This window comes from Aptenodytes patagonicus, chromosome 1 (assembly GCF_965638725.1).
Source record: "Aptenodytes patagonicus chromosome 1, bAptPat1.pri.cur, whole genome shotgun sequence".
Lineage (NCBI taxonomy): Eukaryota > Metazoa > Chordata > Aves > Sphenisciformes > Spheniscidae > Aptenodytes > Aptenodytes patagonicus.
This window is the reverse complement of record NC_134949.1, coordinates 179,934,862-179,953,530: the sequence shown is the minus strand read 5'-3', so window position 1 is coordinate 179,953,530 and position 18,669 is coordinate 179,934,862. Positions and strand designations below refer to the sequence as shown.

General features: G+C 37.9%; 1 protein-coding gene across 12 annotated transcripts in view; it reads right to left on the bottom strand.

Annotated features, from left to right (window-relative positions):
* MYCBP2 (MYC binding protein 2) overlaps positions 1 to 18,669 on the bottom strand; it is a 216,002-nt gene that overhangs the window by 77,542 nt on the left and 119,791 nt on the right. For 8 of the 12 annotated variants that reach the window (XM_076362465.1, XM_076362483.1, XM_076362491.1 and 5 more), the window contains 8 exons: positions 17,771 to 17,989; positions 16,078 to 16,303; positions 15,593 to 15,711; positions 10,459 to 10,546; positions 6,541 to 6,593; positions 5,100 to 5,272; positions 4,615 to 4,759; positions 2,601 to 2,813 (listed from right to left, as the gene is read on the bottom strand). In XM_076362465.1, the coding sequence (XP_076218580.1) occupies positions 2,601 to 2,813; positions 4,615 to 4,759; positions 5,100 to 5,272; positions 6,541 to 6,593; positions 10,459 to 10,546; positions 15,593 to 15,711; positions 16,078 to 16,303; positions 17,771 to 17,989 (1,236 nt within the window). The remainder of the gene's footprint in view (positions 1 to 2,600; positions 2,814 to 4,614; positions 4,760 to 5,099; positions 5,273 to 6,540; positions 6,594 to 10,458; positions 10,547 to 15,592; positions 15,712 to 16,077; positions 16,304 to 17,770; positions 17,990 to 18,669) is intronic. The other 4 variants (XM_076362474.1, XM_076362500.1, XM_076362559.1 and 1 more) reach the window with 1 other exon arrangement.

Genomic DNA, 18,669 nt, shown 5'->3' with positions numbered 1-18,669 from the left:
TGACCTGCCAGTAAGCGTACACTGTCTATAGCACAAGATGCAATCAAGACTGCACTGTTCTGCCTGGCTGCAGAAATCTTTTAAAATCTCTATTTGAAGAGGAGGGAGATGGTGGCATAAAAAACAAGGTCCAGAATACCTAACAACTCATGCTACTGCCACCAAGAGGCCAAACACTGCCTCTCTTACCACTGTGGACATGGTTGACTGGTGCTTGGCTTAAGGAAATCTTATATATGGGATACAGTAGTTTTGAGATCAGCAGACAGTGCATTGAAGACCATGTGAAGATAAGAAAGCAAATGTGTTGCAGGTCAAAAACTGCAAACCAGCCCAGTGGATTTACCAGTGGAATTCTGGATCCTCTTTCTTTCTACTCAAAGTGAAGAAGAAATCCACTCTGTATTGAGGTGATATTTCCATCGATTCCCACTAGAAACAAAATGGTTTACTTTCACAGTTTCTTGTGAAATGACTGCACTGAAAAGGCCCATGAGAAGTAGATAATGGAGTCCCAGAAATGCACGAAGTACCTCAGCAAGAATATCTCTGGGCTGCAATTGTTGCTGAGTTACCAGTTTCCCATGTTAAATCAAAAACAACAGGGAGAAAAGAGGTGGGATGAGAACATTTGAACATACATGCAGATCAGCCATTTTGAGTCTCTATACAAGATGTGGTTTTGGGTATCAGTCCCCCAAACACGTCAATTTATTGTCATGAGGTGAGAAGCTACAGTTTCTAATCGTATTTGGATGTTTCTATCAAGTACTGATACAACATGCAGGCTGGTATAAAATGAAAAGGTCAGGGGACATCCGCAGATTACACTGAAATGAGTGTGCTCAGTAATGCAGGGAGGGAAGTAGAAGAGAATTTTTACACTTTTTGAATCAGTACAGTTGTTAATAACCTAATAAAGAACAGCAGGTAACACATCTGCATTTCCCACAATGTCAGACAGTCCTTAATTTAAGCAGCAAAATATCAGCGCTCTTCAGAATAAAAAAGAGTTAAAGTTTTGGATGGAAAAGACTTAATCTGAAAGGAACCTCTGGAAGATTCCCCAAAAAGGTGTTAAATGCAGAAGCCGAGCACGTTTCAACAAGTAGAGAGAGAGACTTTTTGTATTTTACCTTGGTTTGTGTCTTACTTTTTCACTTTTATCTCTACAAACATTTGTACTGTTATTACCTACTAAGATGACTTTAAATTAATATCTGCATTTTCATTTTATCTTAGCCCGATTCAAGTTAAAATTTGTTACAAGTTAATGAGCTAACATCAAGCATTCCTCACTCAAAGGGTCCATCAAACCTAGAGATTAATTTCTGGACACCTTGCCCTTGCTCCAACAGTCAGTTACTCCAGATTATCTAATGCATTGCAAGGTGTGCCACTGTAACATCTGTGTGAGCAGGTTTAATACCTATTACTGGAAAAGCAGCAGCAGATGCCTGTGGACAATGGTTATCAGAAATCCCACCTGGGTTCCAACTTTGAATAAATCATGTATTTCCTGCCCCCCGCCTCAAGTCACTGGTAAAAATACCAAGTAGCATCAAGCCAAGAAGTGGTCTTTGCAGTACCCCAAGTAAAAAAAAAAACAAAACACACACACCAAACAAGCAACACTTGTCTCCTTGATATACACTCCCTCATTCTAAATATCTTTTCAGATGTGTGATTTAACAAGTTTTTAAACCATTTGTTGTACGCTATACTTATTTCATAGTTCTTTCATTGATGCATTAAGACACTATTTAGTAGCCAGCTGCACTATTTACATATAGCTACTGCAGCACTATCCTCCGTAGAAAACAACTTTGTACACTCTAAAAGATGCTAGTTTGCTGATTCCGGCCCCCCCCATAAGTCCATATTGATTATACTGACTATTATCCTTCTCTAACTCCTGATTAATCATGTCTTATTAACTTGTCTAACTGCTAGTTATACACATCATGTCACAGCTCTTAACTGGGTCAATATGTTATATATATGTAAATGTATCACGGGTTCTAAAATATACTCAAATCAATACGAACTGTTCAGTTTTCACCTCTTTAAAAACTGTTGCTGGCCAAGTCTCTGAGCTGATCCATTTGGCAGTGGCTAATTTCAACAGCTGTTGTTTAATATTTATGCATTGATACACAAATCATTCATATGGTCTTTTTACTATGCTGAGCTCCTATTTTTCCCTACGTTCACTGGTGTTAGTTTTTAATACAGATTCACTGCAACACTCCAACTCTGTATGGATACATTGGTTTGATTTCCCTTCTACCATTTCAATAGCTGTTTTCATTTCTCCTGAGTGACTCAGACTAGTTTGTTAATCAGCATAATCAAAATCAAAGACAACTTTTCTTTTTAAATGCTAATCCAGTTTATAACTGCTTTAGAGTTCAGGCAATTGGCCCTTTTGATGCACCTAGTTTTCTGCTGAACTTAAATATAATCGAAGTAATTTGTAATTAATGTATTTTTAGATTGTGACCAAACTAAAATATACTTTTTTCTTTCTCCTTTGCATACCTTTACACACTTTGAATGCTGAGTTGTATAGTTATATTGCTAAAATGACAGCAATTTACCTTCATCATTGTAATAGCAATATATCGAGCTTCTTTTACTATCATTGGCTCGTAGGAAGAATCAAGCTTTGGTGAAGGAAGTCCTCCAAAGGTCATATCACTGCTAGGGGAAGCAGCTGTTGCAGGACTCCCTGGTATCCGTTGCACTTTTTTAACTTGTTCTTGTTGCAAAGATGTTTTTTTCTGAGAAACAGGAATAGCTTTGACTTCTACCTGCAATAAGACATGGGATACCAAAGATGATTTAGGGAGAAAACACACACACACATTCTTTTAGATCTGACAAGGTACAGTGACAAAGTGCTTAGAGCATTCACTATAAATCCAGCTGTGTCAAAAATCTGTGTGCCGACACTTAACACTTTGCAAAGCCAAGCACAGCATCTCTGAAAAATGTAAATGTATAGGAGAGAAGCACCCAACTGACTTTGCACGTGATCAGTAAGAGCCAGTGTCAGTTCTGCCAGTCCCAGAGCACTCCCTGGGAAGCAGCACATAGTCTGGTATGCCTAGCTAAGTTTTCCCACACAGAAAATGCTACGAAGTAGGGAAGAGAGCCTTCCAAATGAATGCACAGGTTTCAGAGTGAGTCATCAGGGCCTGCTAGATCTGGATCAGCAGTGGCCAGATTGGATCTTGGCTAGCTCAGCCACCTGACTACATGAGCACATTTAACACATATTTTATCTGACTTTTTTTCCCCAGAGATACCACAGACCTCCATTACTGCAGGTAACAGTCAGCTGTACTTAGTTTTCTGAGGAAGAACAGAGTATCTAGAAAATAAGTTTACTCACTACTCATCCTAAATCTGCAATAAAATCTGTTTAATTGCTGCACATTTCATATGCTGTTTTAATTTACTGGAAGTTACATCAGCACATTACACACTGAACGAGTCCAACAGAATAATTAAATTGAATTAAGATTTATTACTTTAATATATTAATGAAACAAAATACTAATTAAACAAGAAGTCCAGCAACAATTTTGATGTGTATATTTTGACATACACTTTTCCTGATTGATAGAGTAAAATCACTACTTAAAGTTTTCTACTTCCTTTGTCACACATTTAAGTAAGAAACCACACATTTAAATTGCAATCAAGCTGTGTTTGGGACTGATTCTTGTGTTACTGTTGTAGACTCACAGTTCATTAATGCGTTTACATCTCACTGTAAGATAACTCTTGATTATTACATCCTATACAAAGAATAGATTTGAGAGTTCTTATGACAGGAATTATGCCTTTGTATAAGGTACTTCACCTACTTTTGGGCTTGAGCAAAAGCAAGTCTTGAAAATATTCGTACTACTCCAGAGTAACAGTGGGCTTTAAAACACAAATATAACCCAATTTATTAAAACAATGTGAAAAACATTTTGTGTTCAATTTGTTTTGTTCGCATGCTTTGCTACTTCAAATCAAGCAGCCAACTTTTATACATATCCCATAGGTTTCACTCCAAAGCCTGCAAGGGTTTTCCAATTCTACCTGAGGCTGTCATGAACACTTCCTTTCCAGTACTTCAACAAACAAACGAAAAAAGACTACAGGAACTTCCAAATATTAGAAACAGAAAACGGGGGAGTGCTGTTGTTCTAGTCTAAAATAAAGTGACTATGAAATGGTCCATCAATGTGCTTCTGATTCTTTTTTCCATCACATTTATTCAGTTTAAAATTTTTAATACTCTTTCCTGGCTTACAAGTTAAAAACTGGATTCTTGTCACCTTACACATCACCACCATCAAACATCATCTACAACTGATTATTTCCACAAGCTACAGATGTATAACTCATTCCAGACAAGCTCTAAACTGCATGAAATGGTGTTGGCATAATACAGAATTTGATAATTTTGTGGATTTAAAGGTAAGAAAGTCTGACTACGCTGAATTTACTAATGCCACTTTCTGCCCTATACAGGAGTATTCTGTGGAATATCTACAACAAATACTAAAAGAAGGCATGATGAAGTATAAGAACAGCCCAGATGACAATAATTACCTTCATATTAGGAACATGAACAACATCCCCATACTGGTCTTTTGTTTGTACTGTAATAACAGTTGGCCAACCACATCGAATGTCATCCTTATTCAAAATCAATGATGTTTTTTGAGGATCAGCATATGAATCTGGCTGAAGCCACCTACAGCAAAGACAAACACCTGATATCAAAATCTCTTACAGGCCCCCACAAGATAAATTCTTACTCTGTACAAACATGGCTTCCAGCTAAGAAAGGATGCAGAAGGTCTGAATACTTAAATGCTTTTACCTAATATATTAATAGAAACAATACGGTCAAATAGTTTTACTTAACTAATATTTGATGTAACTACAGAAGTTCTATAGCTAGTTGTATAGACAAGCAACAGTGCACAGGTTTTGAAATTTAACACATAACTAAACATTTTCTATTTTGTTGCAAAACTTAAACATTGCAACTGTAAAGTAATGGGTTTATTCATGCAGCACAAACTTTTTACCTCGCAAGTCGTCCACCACTTGATCCTGGTACACAAGCAATGAAATCTTCCAGAAATGACTGCTCATTGCTTTGTACCTGCAGTGGAAGATTTCCTTCAAGAGCTTCCAAAATGGTTGGTGAGTGAGATAGTGCCAAGCCTTTCCCGAGAATGCCAGAGTGAGATTTGCACACCTTTTTTTTTTTTGCGGGGATTGGGGTGGGGATGAAAGGATAGAGACAAAACAGCTTTTCAGTATCTTACATGTAGACACTTTCCCATAATATGATACAACTGGCAAAGACATTTTGGGCACTGAAAACCATTCAAGTAGGAGAAAAGTGGATAAACTTTACTCTGATGAAAGTGCAGTCTATAAAACAATAATTTATGTCAAATGAGACTAAACGAGCTTGAGTTGAGAGAGAATTTCTGGAAGAAAGAATAAGGTAACATGAACTTCCATGTTAAGAGCATCCTAAACTGCTGAATTGAATGAAGAGAGCTGTTCTGAAAATGTGACCAATGAGCACGTTCCAAAAGAAACTAAAAGGCTAGAGATATGACTTACAGAAAGGCAGATCTTTTAAGAAGGATATTTTTGGGTGAGACAAAGTACAGGAAATCCCTTCTTTGCAGGAAGGGAAGGAAGGTAGAAAGATGAATAAAAAATTTAAGACAGGACTAAAAGCGAAAATTAATCCATTACTCGCATGCACACTCCTAGCTCACATTTTGAATTAGAACACAGTGGGTCCAAGAACAGATTGCTGAAAAAAAATATTTCTTTCAAGGAACATCTGATTCCTCCTAGACAGTTTCTGTTGACTGTTCTGTCATCTAAGGCCTATGCAATGGTGTCATATGTAGCACTGATATGTTTTTCCAGCAAGTACTGTGACAACTAAATTTCAAAACAGTTGCTCTGAAGATAATTAGGAAAGTGAGACAGAATGTGAAAACTCCTTTTTCACTGTGCATCATCAGCTAGGGGCTATAATTAGGGCACTACTGACCCGCATTAGCTCCCATCACAACGAATAAAATGTATCATCAATCCAGAACAACTGCAATCATATTATTTGGGACTTGATAAATGTTACAGTTCAACTGAAAAAGTGATTTTGTTTCTGCAATTACAAAGACATGCAGGATTAATTTTGGTAACATCTAAAATTTGTTAAATTGTGCAACCTAAGCCAGACACGTATATATTTTGAAATATATTTGGTCATCTAACTTCTCTGAGGTATTTTATGCATTTTTTTCTAAGCAGATTTATTTTAAAAGATTTAATGTAAATATTAAACTTCTGCAAGACTTTCTTAAACTGTTTTATAACAAGCCACATTCCCTTATTATAAAAACCTTACAAGTAATCTTCTTCCTTAGAAGCCAAAAAGTTTCAATGCAATTATATGCTGAAGTATGTTGCAATGGAAAAAAAAAAGCAGTAGTATACCTGTAAAGCAGCCTCTTCAAGAATCTCAAGATCTTCTTCAAATTCATTACCTGCTGTAAAAATAGAACTTATTTTCACAACAAAAAATAAACTTATTATTCATAACAATAATATTGACATTTAGCTACGTATGATGGAATGCGAAATTCAATTCTGTTTAGTGAAGCCTTTCGTATTACAAAATTTGTTTGCAAGATGACGCATTACATGTTTTAACCAGCAGTTGAAAGATTAATATTTTCAAGTAACACAATAAACATGCAGTACTGTGTACTTTAGTGCACAAGCAAATTAACAATAAACATTACACAAAACAAAAATCTGGTACTTGTCTTCTTATCTCCAAGACAGTATGTATGGCAAATCTTTGGATGTAACTAGATACTCTCAGAAAAAGATTTTGTGGTGAAGTCAAGATGGTTTCTGGGAAGCAGTACCTACAAGTATGCACCAGCTGCTCCCTTTTAAGAACTTACCCTAGTAACAGTATTTGAAAACCTGATAAACTCTGCACAATTTTGTAAATTCTGATTCCTCCTAAAACATAAAACTCCAATACATTTTATTATACAATATTTCTCTCTCACAAATGTAACTCAAAAGTCTGATTCCAGGGTGACCAGAATTGCCAAACACAGTCTTTTAACAGAAAAGTAAAACAGATAAGGTTACCATATTTCTACTCTCTCTCAAAAACATGTCAGGCAATTCTACTAGTAAGAAGAGAGAAAGAGAAATGAAAAGAATCGAGTCCTAAGGCATTTTTAAAATTCAAAGAAATAAAGATATATAAGAGCTCTGCTCTCAGAAATAACTTCTACCAAATTCGAAACAATTAGTAAGTAATAATGTTAAATACACCGATCAATTCCACATTGCTGTTTAAGTTAGATCTTGGTCACAGACCAGATCTCTCTCTCGGGAAGAAATATCTTAAATTTGAGTCTTGGAGAACCGGCAAGGAGGAAGCGTGACCTTTTGAACACGGTAACTCAAAGAGTACTTGGGTGTACTTTCAAAGATAAAGTTTTCCTAATACATGAAGGAATCACTGTCTGGTCCATCTTCCTTTGGAGCAAAACAGGCTAAAAGCCTTCTTGATGTCCTTTCAAAACACTTGTTTTTCCTAATAGTTCTAGAGGAATACTTATAAAAGTATTTGGCTACTTGTATACAGAATATACTCACTATAACAATTACTAAAAAGCAAGGTCTTTGTGAAGGACAACCTTCTTAAAGTCAATAGACCAAGATAAATCATGTAAATAAAGCTGAAGACGGAAGGGTCCTACAAGGATGCCAGTAACAACTATTAACTCTGATTTGAAGTCAGTTCAATCATTCTATTTTCCCTGACAGAAAGTTTCCAGACACGTCCTTTTTTTTTTTTTTTTTTTTTTTGAACTCCTATGATGCCCTTTGCACAATGTTCCACAAATGTACCTGGTGAGAATTTTCAACCATGTGTTTCCTATTTCCTTTTCTTAAAATTCTGCCACATTCATTAAGTTTCTTATTTTCTTCATTAAAATCGCCAGGTTTTAAGAGCACTTACTCTTTAGACCTCTGGATCCAACTATCTGGGAAATAGAGCAGGATTTACTTCACCTACTTGTGGGCAGTGAAGCATGAGATAATGAGCTCAGACTTAGATATTACAAGATATCTTTATAGCGAATGGAGGAGAAACAGGTTCCTCCTTTGGGTGATTTTGTTTTTCTTACATCTTCATCTTAGGATGACACGAACCATCCTCTGAAGAAGTCTACATTAACTCTAAAAGAAGGTTAGAGCTACTATCTTAGATATAGATGCCTAACTTCTAAATGCCAAAGTTCAGGCCTTGTAAGTTAAGTTGCTAATTCTTTTCTGGAGTGAGCCTTTTTCTTACGTTACTTTCTTTAGCCTGTATACATCCGCACATGGAACAAAGGTAAAACTGCAGAAATTATAAAATAAAAGTATGAAAAGTCTAACTCAAAGGGCCTTCTTGTGTGTATGCATTACAAGACAGTCTTTTATATGATTATATAGGTTTTTCTTAAAGGACACTCCATTCCACGAATAAGATACTGCTCTGCAGATGAGCAATGGCAGTAATACAGTATTTAAGACACCATTTCACCTGCAGCAAAAGGTAGAAGATACATAATCTAGAATGCAGAAAAAGGAATAGTAGTCTGATATTAAGTCATTTAAATGTTGCTCTAGAAAACCACATTTTACCTCTTTTCCTGCCACAGTGTTTTTCTGAGTCACCAAGCAAAACACTTAAACAAAGCAAAATTACAGACAACCGAAATCCATCTTAAAAAGGCTGCACAGTGCTTTACATCTGCAAACACTACCACTGCTGCCTATAATTCATCAGTTCTGTTTATTCACGGGGTCCAGTGGTCTTGTAGAGAAACAATACACACATATGATGCCTGTTTGTCATTAGTTTTGTAATATTATCAGCAACACTAGCAGACTTGGCTGAAGTCCTGGAGTTGGTGTTAAGTAACGATCAGATGAATCAATTGTAATTATGTCAGTAATCAGGAAACTCTACAGGCAATGCACCTATCCCTCCCCTCTTGCAGATCATACATGACCACTTTTATAGGTGGCTGAGACTGCACAGGTAACTTAACTGCATGTTTTATTTCAAATTCCTTCTATCTGAAAGCATATAAAGCCAAACAATGTACCACCTACTTTCGCTTCTTGTTTTAGACATACAAAATTAAAACAAAACAAAACAAAACAAAAAAACTCTTTAAAAAGAAGCATGAAGTAATAGAAAACCTGGGAAATTAAGTCAGAAGCATTTCAATTTCAGTTTCTTTTTTTTTTTTTTTGCATAGGAGAAGAGCAGGATAAATGGGTGCTACGGAAGTCAACAAAACTAAGAAGTTAATGCAGCTGTTTGGAGGATAACAGAAGAGGGCACTATTTAAACTATAGAATTGCCTGTACTTTTGAGAGAGAAATACAGATCTACCAGTGTAATTGAGGTGCCTATTTACAACATAAAGTAAGAAACCTGCACATTCAAATACACAAGCAAAATACTGGGTTAAAAAATTCAAATCAGGTTTTGTGGTTATAACTGCACACTGATCAACGCCCTCCTGCTCATTAATACACAGTTCCAGTCTCATTAATAATATTTAAGCTCTTGTTTGAGCCTCTGAATTAAAATGATCAAAAAGATATCCTATTATAGATTATGAGCCTATTTTTCCTATACACTAATGTTAATTAGGAGAAATGTTATTACACAGAATACGGCTGCATCATTAGAAAGTTCTAATTCCATCTCTGTACCCATTAATTTTCATAAACTCATATTTTTCCTTACATTTTAAATTGCATTTGGGTTACTGTAAACTTTTATTTGCTGCATCTGCTGTAAAAGTATGTAATTTTTTTTTTGTAATTGTAAGAAAAAAATACTACAGCAGAAATATTTTAGGCTATTACATCTACAGATGCAATGGTCACTTTAAATTTTAAACAAGTAATTTTAAATTTTACAATTCAATGCTGCAGGTATTTTTCATTCAGAAAGGTGTGGAGTGCGGGGAGAAAAAACAGTGAAAGAGAAATACAAATAATATACCTGCATATTTGTGAAGTACCACGAGGAAACTGTAGGACATAGCTCGTACACTGATACACTACCTGTGGATGGGGTGAGTTGGTTCAGATTTAAATGACAAGGTTTCCCTCTTCCTCATACGCACACGAAGGGAACAGTTTAAGCAGAAAACAACACCACTTTATTATCTTGTTTGATTAATTCAGTTTTAAGAATCAATTTTGTATGATCATCTCTAACTGAAAGCGACATTAAGACTTAAAGGTAGTATTCATTCAGAACACACAGAACAATGATGAAATAACAAAGTATGTTCTTTGAGTAGGACTTACCAATAGGAAGCGCTAGATCTTTCTTCATCAAAGCTGCTGCACATGATCCTCCTAAATTGGCCAATTCTTTCTCCAGCTGAATAATACCCTTCAAATTGAAACAAATTTTAAAACTATATAGTGTCTCAGAAAACAGGGCAATGAATGCATTTCCCCGACACTGCTTTATCCTAAGAGATATTAATTGTGTGTTCCAGTTTGATGTTTCTCAGTGATATTGTTCCTGCCAAACAGCTAGACTGTCATGTTTTGCTGTGACATGGGCCAGAGTACCAAATTTTTAGAACAATTTCAACTAGGTAAGAGTATTAATAAATGGATTACCATGCTTCTGGTAGCCTAGTAAGGCTATCATCTGAAGATGATAATTGCCTTTTGCCTGTAATGTTAAAGAGAAAGGGAACTTCCCAATACAAAAAACCTACCGGTACATATTTGGATTGCAAAGCAATGCTTCTTCTAAGCTGCATATATACACATACCACATATGCTCACATTCCCATCCTGTTTAAAGGTAGTAGTGTTCATAACTTTTTTTCCTCTTCCCTTTCTCTAGTTGGAGAGGCAAGGATGGGAAAAAGATTCCGTAATTTCCCTTTCTCCATTATAAATCCTGGGAGAAGCCCCTGACAGTTTCTCCCTTCTATTCACACTGGAAAGTTATTTATTCCCATTGATGCTGCTGTTCTAGGGAATGAGAAGACTCCCCCTCCCTCCCACCAGGCTTGTCACTCAAGCCTGTTCACAAAAAAAAAAAAAAACCCAGACCACACACAGTTTTCAAATATATGGAGGGAAGGAGGCTGGGTGCAAGGAATAGGGGCAGAGCAGTATGGCTAGGAAGGTTGTAGCTACTTTTTAAACCATAAAGAAATCTATCCAATATTTTCCCTCAACTTGTCCCAGCTACATGCAGGCCAAACCTCTTTAACTTTGCTCACAAAAAGGTGTTGACACTAACACCATTTTTAAATTTTAAGTTTTAAACAAATCTGTGAGTGGTTCAGCACAACTGACAAATGCCTCTCATGGAGGAAAAAAAAACAAAACCCAAAAACCACAAAACCAAAAAACAGTGTGGGAGATGGGAAACCACCATCTGATGGATTTTCTAGGCAGATTTACAGAAACTGGTGTCCTGGTTTCGGCTGGGATAGAGTTAATTTTCTTCCTGGTAGCTGGTACAGTGCTGTGGTTTGGATTTAGGATGAGAATAATGCTGATAACACACTGATGTTTTAGTTGTTGTTAAGTAGTGCCTACACTAGTCAAGGACTTTTCAGCTTCTTGTGCTCTGCCAGTGAGAAGCTGGGAGGGGGCACAGCCAGGACAGCTGACCCAAACTGGCCAGAGGGATATTCCACACCATATGACGTCATGCTCAGCATATAAAGTTGGGGAAGAAGAAGGAAGAGGGGGGATGTTTGGCGTGATGGCGTTTGTCTTCCCAAGTAACCGTTACACATGATGAAGCCCTGCTCTCCTGGAGATGGCTGAACACCTGCCTGCCCATGGGAAATAGTGAGTGAATTCCTTGTTTTTCTTTGCTTGCGTGCACAGCTTTTGCTTCACCTATTAAACTGTTCTTATCTCAACCCATGAGTTTTCTCACTTTTACCCTTCTGACTCTCTCCCCCATCCCACTGTAGGGGGAGTGAGCGAGCGGCTGCGTGGTGCTTAGTTGCCGGCTGGGGTTAAACCACAACAACTGGCAATATATAAAGTAGGTAAAAAATCCTTCTTTTGGAAAGAGCCTTCAAAATCAGTAATCCTAGACCTGCCTTGTATTCTCTGAGACTCCCAAGCAGACTGAAAAATCTCCAAAATGCATTTTAAACTAAACCCTTGATAAACTGCATCTTTAGGACTCAAAACAGCAGGTTCTGAAATAGCAAGCAAGTAAAGATGTGAAATGTGGATCAACCCACCGGACAGTTTTCTGCTGTGTGAACACCCTTTATGCAGAGGGCAGTTTTTGCATATATTTTGTAGATTTAATAATGACCAACAAAAAGACTTCCTTTTCATTCATCAAAGCCTAAATCTATAATTTTTGCAAAAATCCTAGGTTTAAACAAAGTTTAATAGTTCAGTGACACCCGATTCCTTGATGCACTTGCTCACACTCAATGACATCTTTCAGTTTTTGCAGAGACTTCCCTAACGATGAATGTCATTCAATATACTGTAGTTAGGTAATGGTACCAGAAGCTTGCCCTTTGGAAGGAGAGAGAATCAGATGTGCAAAAATGAATCCCACTGACTTGAATTAGGTCTTACCGATATTTTGTTCCTTTAAGCTAGAGAAAACACAGTGGTCACCAGAACATACGCTTCTTTTTCTACCAGTGGTAACACTTCCGAAAACTGTCATCACAAAGTTTCCAAACTCAGTGAAAGCCAGCAGCTTTGTTTGTAAATGCTTTCAAAAAAATTAACAAAGTATATGAATCTGCACCTTTTTTTCAGCTTAAGCAAAAATTATTATTATTATCATAGAATCATAGAATAGTTTGGGTTGGAAGGAACCTCTAAAGGTCATCTAGTCCAAACCCCCTGCCATGGGCAGGGGACATCTTCAACTAGATCAGGTTGCTCAGAGCCCCGTCCAACCTGACCTTCAATGTTTCCAGGGGTGGGGCATCCACCACCTCTCTGGGCAACCTGTGCCAGTGTTTCACCACCCTCAGCGTAAAAAAATCTCTTCCTTATGTCTAGTCTAAATCTACCCCCCTTTAGTTTAAAGCCATTCCCCCTTGTCCTGTTGCAACAGGCCCTGCTAAAAAGTCTGCCGCCATCTTTTTTATAAGCCCCCTTTAAGTACTGATAGGCTGCAATAAGGTCTCCCCGAAGCCTTCTCTTCTCTAGGCTGAACAACCCCAACTCTTCTCAGCCTTTCTTCAGAGGAGAGGTGTTCCATCCCCCTGATCATTTTCATGGCCCTCTTCTGGACCCGCTCCAACAGGTCCGTGTCTTTCTTATGCTGAGGGCTCCAGAGCTGGACACAGGACTCCAGGTGGGGTCTCACCAGAGCAGAGGAGAGGGGCAGAATCACCTCCCTTCACCTGCTGGCCACACTTCTTTTGATGCAGCCCAGGATACGATTGGCCTTCTGGGCTGCGAGCGCAGATTGCTGGCTCATGTCCAGCTTTTCATCCACCAGTACCCCCAAGTCCTTCTCGGCAGGGCTGCTCTCAATCCCTTCATCCCCCAGCCTGTATTGATACTGGGGGTTGCCCCGACCCAGGTGCAGGGCCTTGCCCTTGGCCTTGTTAAACCTCATGAGGTTCACACAGGCCCATTTCTCGAGTTTGTCCAGGTCCCTCTGGATGGCATCCCGTCCCTCAGGCGTGTCGACCGCACCACTCAGCTTGGTGTCATCTGCAAACTTGCTGAGGGTGCACTCGATCCCACTGTCTATGTCACTGATGAGGATATGAAACTGTACCGGTCCCAATACGGACCCCTGCGTGGTGCCACTCGTCACCAGTCTCCATCTGGACATTGAGCCATTGACCACTACCCTCTGGATGTGACCATCTAACCAATTCCTCACCCTTTACCGGACAGTCCACCCATCAAATCCGTACCCCTCCAGTTTACAGAGAAGGATGTTGTGGGGGACCGTGTCAAAGGCCTTACAGAGGTCCAGATAGACAACATCTGTAGCCCTTCCTGTGTCCACTGCTGTAGTCACTCTGTCATAGAAGGCCACTAGGTTAGTCAGGCAGGACTTGCCCTTGGTGAAGCCATGCTGGCTGTCTCGAATCACCTCCCTGTCCTCCACGTGCCTTAGCATAGCTTCCAGGAGGATCTGTTCCATGATCTTCCCAGGCACAGACGTGAGTCTGACTGGCCTGTAGTTCCCCGGGTCTTCCTTTTTTCCCTTTTTAAAAATGGGGGTTATGTTTCCCCTTTTCCAGTCAGTGGGAACTTCACCGGACTGCCACGACTTCTCAAATACGATGGATAGTGGCTTAGCAACTTCATCCGCCCGTTCCTTCAGGACCCGTGGATGGATCTCATCGGGTCCCATGGACTTGTACACCTTCAGGTGCCTTAGATGGTCTCGAACCTGACCTTCTCCCACAGTGGGCGGCTCTTCCTTCTCCCAGTCCCCGCCTTTGCCTTCTGCGGCTTGGGTGGTGAGGCTCGAGCACTTGCCAGTGAAGACCGAGGCAAAAAAGTCATTGAGTACCTCCACCTTCTCCGTGTCCCCGGTAACCAGGTCTCCCATTTCGTTCCGGAGAGGGCCCACATTTTCCCTCATCTTCCTTTTATCCCCAATGTACCTATAGAATCTTTTCTTGTTGCCCTTGATGTCCCTGGCCAGATTTAATTCTACCAGACATGATTTAGCTTGAGCAGAATCCAGGAATAAGACGAGGTAAATCTGAGAGGGTTGTAGTGGAAGCAAGATGCAGACCTTGTGAAATTCACGTGAAGCAACAGGCCCAAAGACTCCCAAGATAAAGGGCTACTTTTCTGGAATTATTATAAAGCATATTAAGTATTTTCAGTGATCTCTTAAAATAAGCCAAAAAAAAAAAGCACTGGCCCAAGGTCATGAAGAAATTTTATCTTCCCATTGCAACAAAGAAACAGTAGTGGAAACGACTCATGTCCTTAAAGTCAAGATGAGGTGACTGCTGTGCAAAATCTCAGGTAGCCTAAATGAGCACAGCATTTCCAGGGAGTCTGAGAGTTCTGGTATGAGTGAATACTGGAAAAATAATGCAAGTTTGTCATCCCATAATTGGCAGTGACAGTAAAATATGAATCATTGTGTATCTGAAAGCCCCAATCCTTTGGATTTATGATGGAAGACCAGGTCAGAATTTCAGGAAATTTCATATCCCATTGACATACTAGATAAAATTATGCTATGTATTTGCAGACTGTCAGTTATTAAAAAACCAAACAAAAAACATCCCAATAATATTTAAAGAATTCCAAACAAGTAATGTCTGTAACAAAAAAATGTTAAAAACTTAGATGAAATTAATTGAAAAATATTTTGCTAATGTTATTTAGTCAGAAGTGGAAATACAGTTATATTTACCAAAAAAAAAAATGGCCTTATAGGAGAGAATCAATAGGTGCAGGAATTGTAGCCATTTCACTTCTTCCTTACCTCATCAGATCCTGGACTAAATTCATATCCAATTGCATAACATTTGAAACCATAAAAACAAGCCTTTTCATCCTTCACATAGTCTGACGCAGTCTCGAGAGAAAAAAGAGCTTCATTTCCTTATAGAAAGTAAAAGGATACATAAAATAAATAAAAACAAAATTTTAGTATTTCTCCTCTTTTTTATGTTTCTTTTATGTGAGCTTATATGAAACCTAGGCTTTATATGTAACATGTCTATGTATATATGTAACGTGTATATGTAAAACGATGAATAACATGCAGATCAACACTTCAAACCAGAAACCTAATATAAACATAACCAACTGATGTACAACCAATCGCTCATAATGAACTCTTGCCAGCTTGGATGAAGACACTTCTTCAACTTTGTTTTGTAAGATAATTTTGCAGAAAAATCAAACTTACTTTCATTATTTTAATAATTCATATTACTAGAAATTACTGCAGTATCTATTTATTACCTGGCAATACTAATACCATTGTAGGCCATCCTGAAGATCCAGAGAATTTTTTCAGTTCTATCCATGAATTAAGGTTTTCATGAACAGAAGCATGCTTTGGTCCAAATCCTAGACTCTGTGCAATTCTGACAGGAATTAGTAAACGAAGAACATCCTCTGATTGAGCAGTGCCACACTGAGTGTCAAATTCTATTGTTATCCACCTGACACATTCAGGAAAAGTCACCTAAAACAAAACAATAGTCTAATTATGTGCAATTTTGGGGGGTTATTGGTGGTTGTTTTTTTTTTTTTTTACATTTATTTCTTCATTTCCACTTAGTTTTAACTCTTTAGCCTATGAAAGTGATTCAGTTATGTAATTCTGTACAGTTGTTTTGATATGCTTTAGATTTAACATTAACCTAGTTTATTGTTTGAAATTCAGATATACCTGAAATGCTTTACACCTTACTGAATTATAATCAGATATTGTAAGTTATGTTCAGATTAAGTATTTGCGCTTATGATAACATTTGTGATTGTTTTTAAGAACTCTGCACAAGATCATTAAACAAAACAACCACAGACTACTACAAATAATTAACTCTCAAATACCTTTTTAAATGTAAACTTCAACAAACACATTCAGTATGTTTTGTGCAATCCTAGAAAAGTACACAGCAGCTGAATCACACTTGTGAGTATGGCCTGCAGTACGATAGCATATAGCTACAGAAATTCAAAAGCAGTAACAACTAAGCCTAAGGCTTCAGAAGAGCCTTATAAACTTTTAGAACAATAATAAGCATCGTTGCATCAGGAAAATTATATAACTACATTTTCTGCAGTGGACGTCTTGCTGTCTCACAGGACAAGCAAGTGGCATAGTAATTAATGACCTCCTCCAGCTCTTACTTGATTCCAGGTTTGCTACCTCTGGATTTACAGTTGTGGAATCAATGCAACTGCAGAACTCACTATTTCAAGAAGTTAAACACGGGATTTCTCTCTCAGGCATGTAATTTATACCTCAGAGCTTTACTCAACTAGAAAAAACCTCCCTTTCTCTATTGACATTGAGGAAAATCTAGTCTTATTGCAATAGTCGTCCATGTAAGGCGGCATGAATTCTACCTCAGAGTGACTTAACACAGTTAAGAGGACTTCAGAGACTTCTGCAATGCCAAATCGTGGTCTAAGTGAACGTAATTAATGAAGAATTTAAATTTGCAGACCAGCAATAGCCAGCATAGGGATCCCCACACTATAATGCATATTAATTTGACTAGAATTGATGTTAGGTTATTTTTACAAAGCATTGTTTTAGCATTAGGTAAGAAAGTCTGAGATATTATTAGATAACGTATACAAAAAGACTTCCAACTTCTACAGTCTGTACAGTTAGAGCAAAGAAACTGTGCACGACAGTAGTAAAATCTAAGACTGAGCAAATTTAGGGACTTACAGTTGATACCCGCATTAGGGGGTTAAAACTACACTAGTTCCACTATAGTTTTCACTATACTTACTGGACAAACAGAGGTTTCTCCAGAAAGCAGTACAGTAATAATATAGGAAACTGTCTCCTATATTAGACAATGTGAATTATCATCCACAGCAACAATTTTTCAGATAGTAAGTGTTGATGAAACAAAACCCACGTGTCAAAATCTTTGAAGAAACTGCATGCGCCCTTAGAAATGGTGCTTACCTTATAGTGCGTAACACAGGCAGGTTTATAGGGATGCTCACTTTCTACAACAGCATAGTGATTGGAGGTAGTACAAGCTGAAAGCCCTTGTTCCGGTTGGTTTCCGGTGGTGCTGTCTGTAGACTGATTTGGGTTAAAAGCTGGAGGGGCATATTTCTGATTCAGAACTGCCACAGAAGGAAGTAACTGTTGTACTAGACCAAAGACCTCAACAGCAACCTGTAACGTAACACCACACGCAATAAAGTATCACTTATGACTGGGTGAAAACAATACTCGCGAACTTACAATTCTCTACAGTGGTTGTTTTGGATCGTCTCAGAATACCACTACAATTCATTCAGTCATTTTCCAATTCTGCATGTACACAATCCTGACAGAAGAAGCATCACTACATTAATCTCAAATACTCGTTAAAGACTTGCCAAATCTGAAACAAAAATCTGTACACGACTCTGAGATACTTTCACTAAAACACATTCTCTAACAATAAAAAGCCGTAACATTAACAAACAATAAGCATGAGTTGAGAGAAAGCAAATACCATATTGAAGTCATAGTCCAGTTATACTTTGTTTTATAACAACATTAATATTACTTTTTTCAACTCCTCAACATATTTTAATGCATGTAGTGTTAAGCACCACATTGTTCTCTGTAATCTTTATGACATTTTCAAAGGAAAGGAACACTGCTAAAGCAAAACACTTGGTTCTAAATTCCAGTTCATCACAGTACAAGATAACTAAAATTTGAAACTATTTTTAATGAAATGAATCTGTTAGATTTTAAGTGGCCAGTCCTCTTTCCTCCCCCTTTAAAGAGCAGTTAAAAGAGAGCTTACAGTTCATGATAAAGGAATAAAAGACAACAGTGTCTACCAGCTAAGGATTAATGAC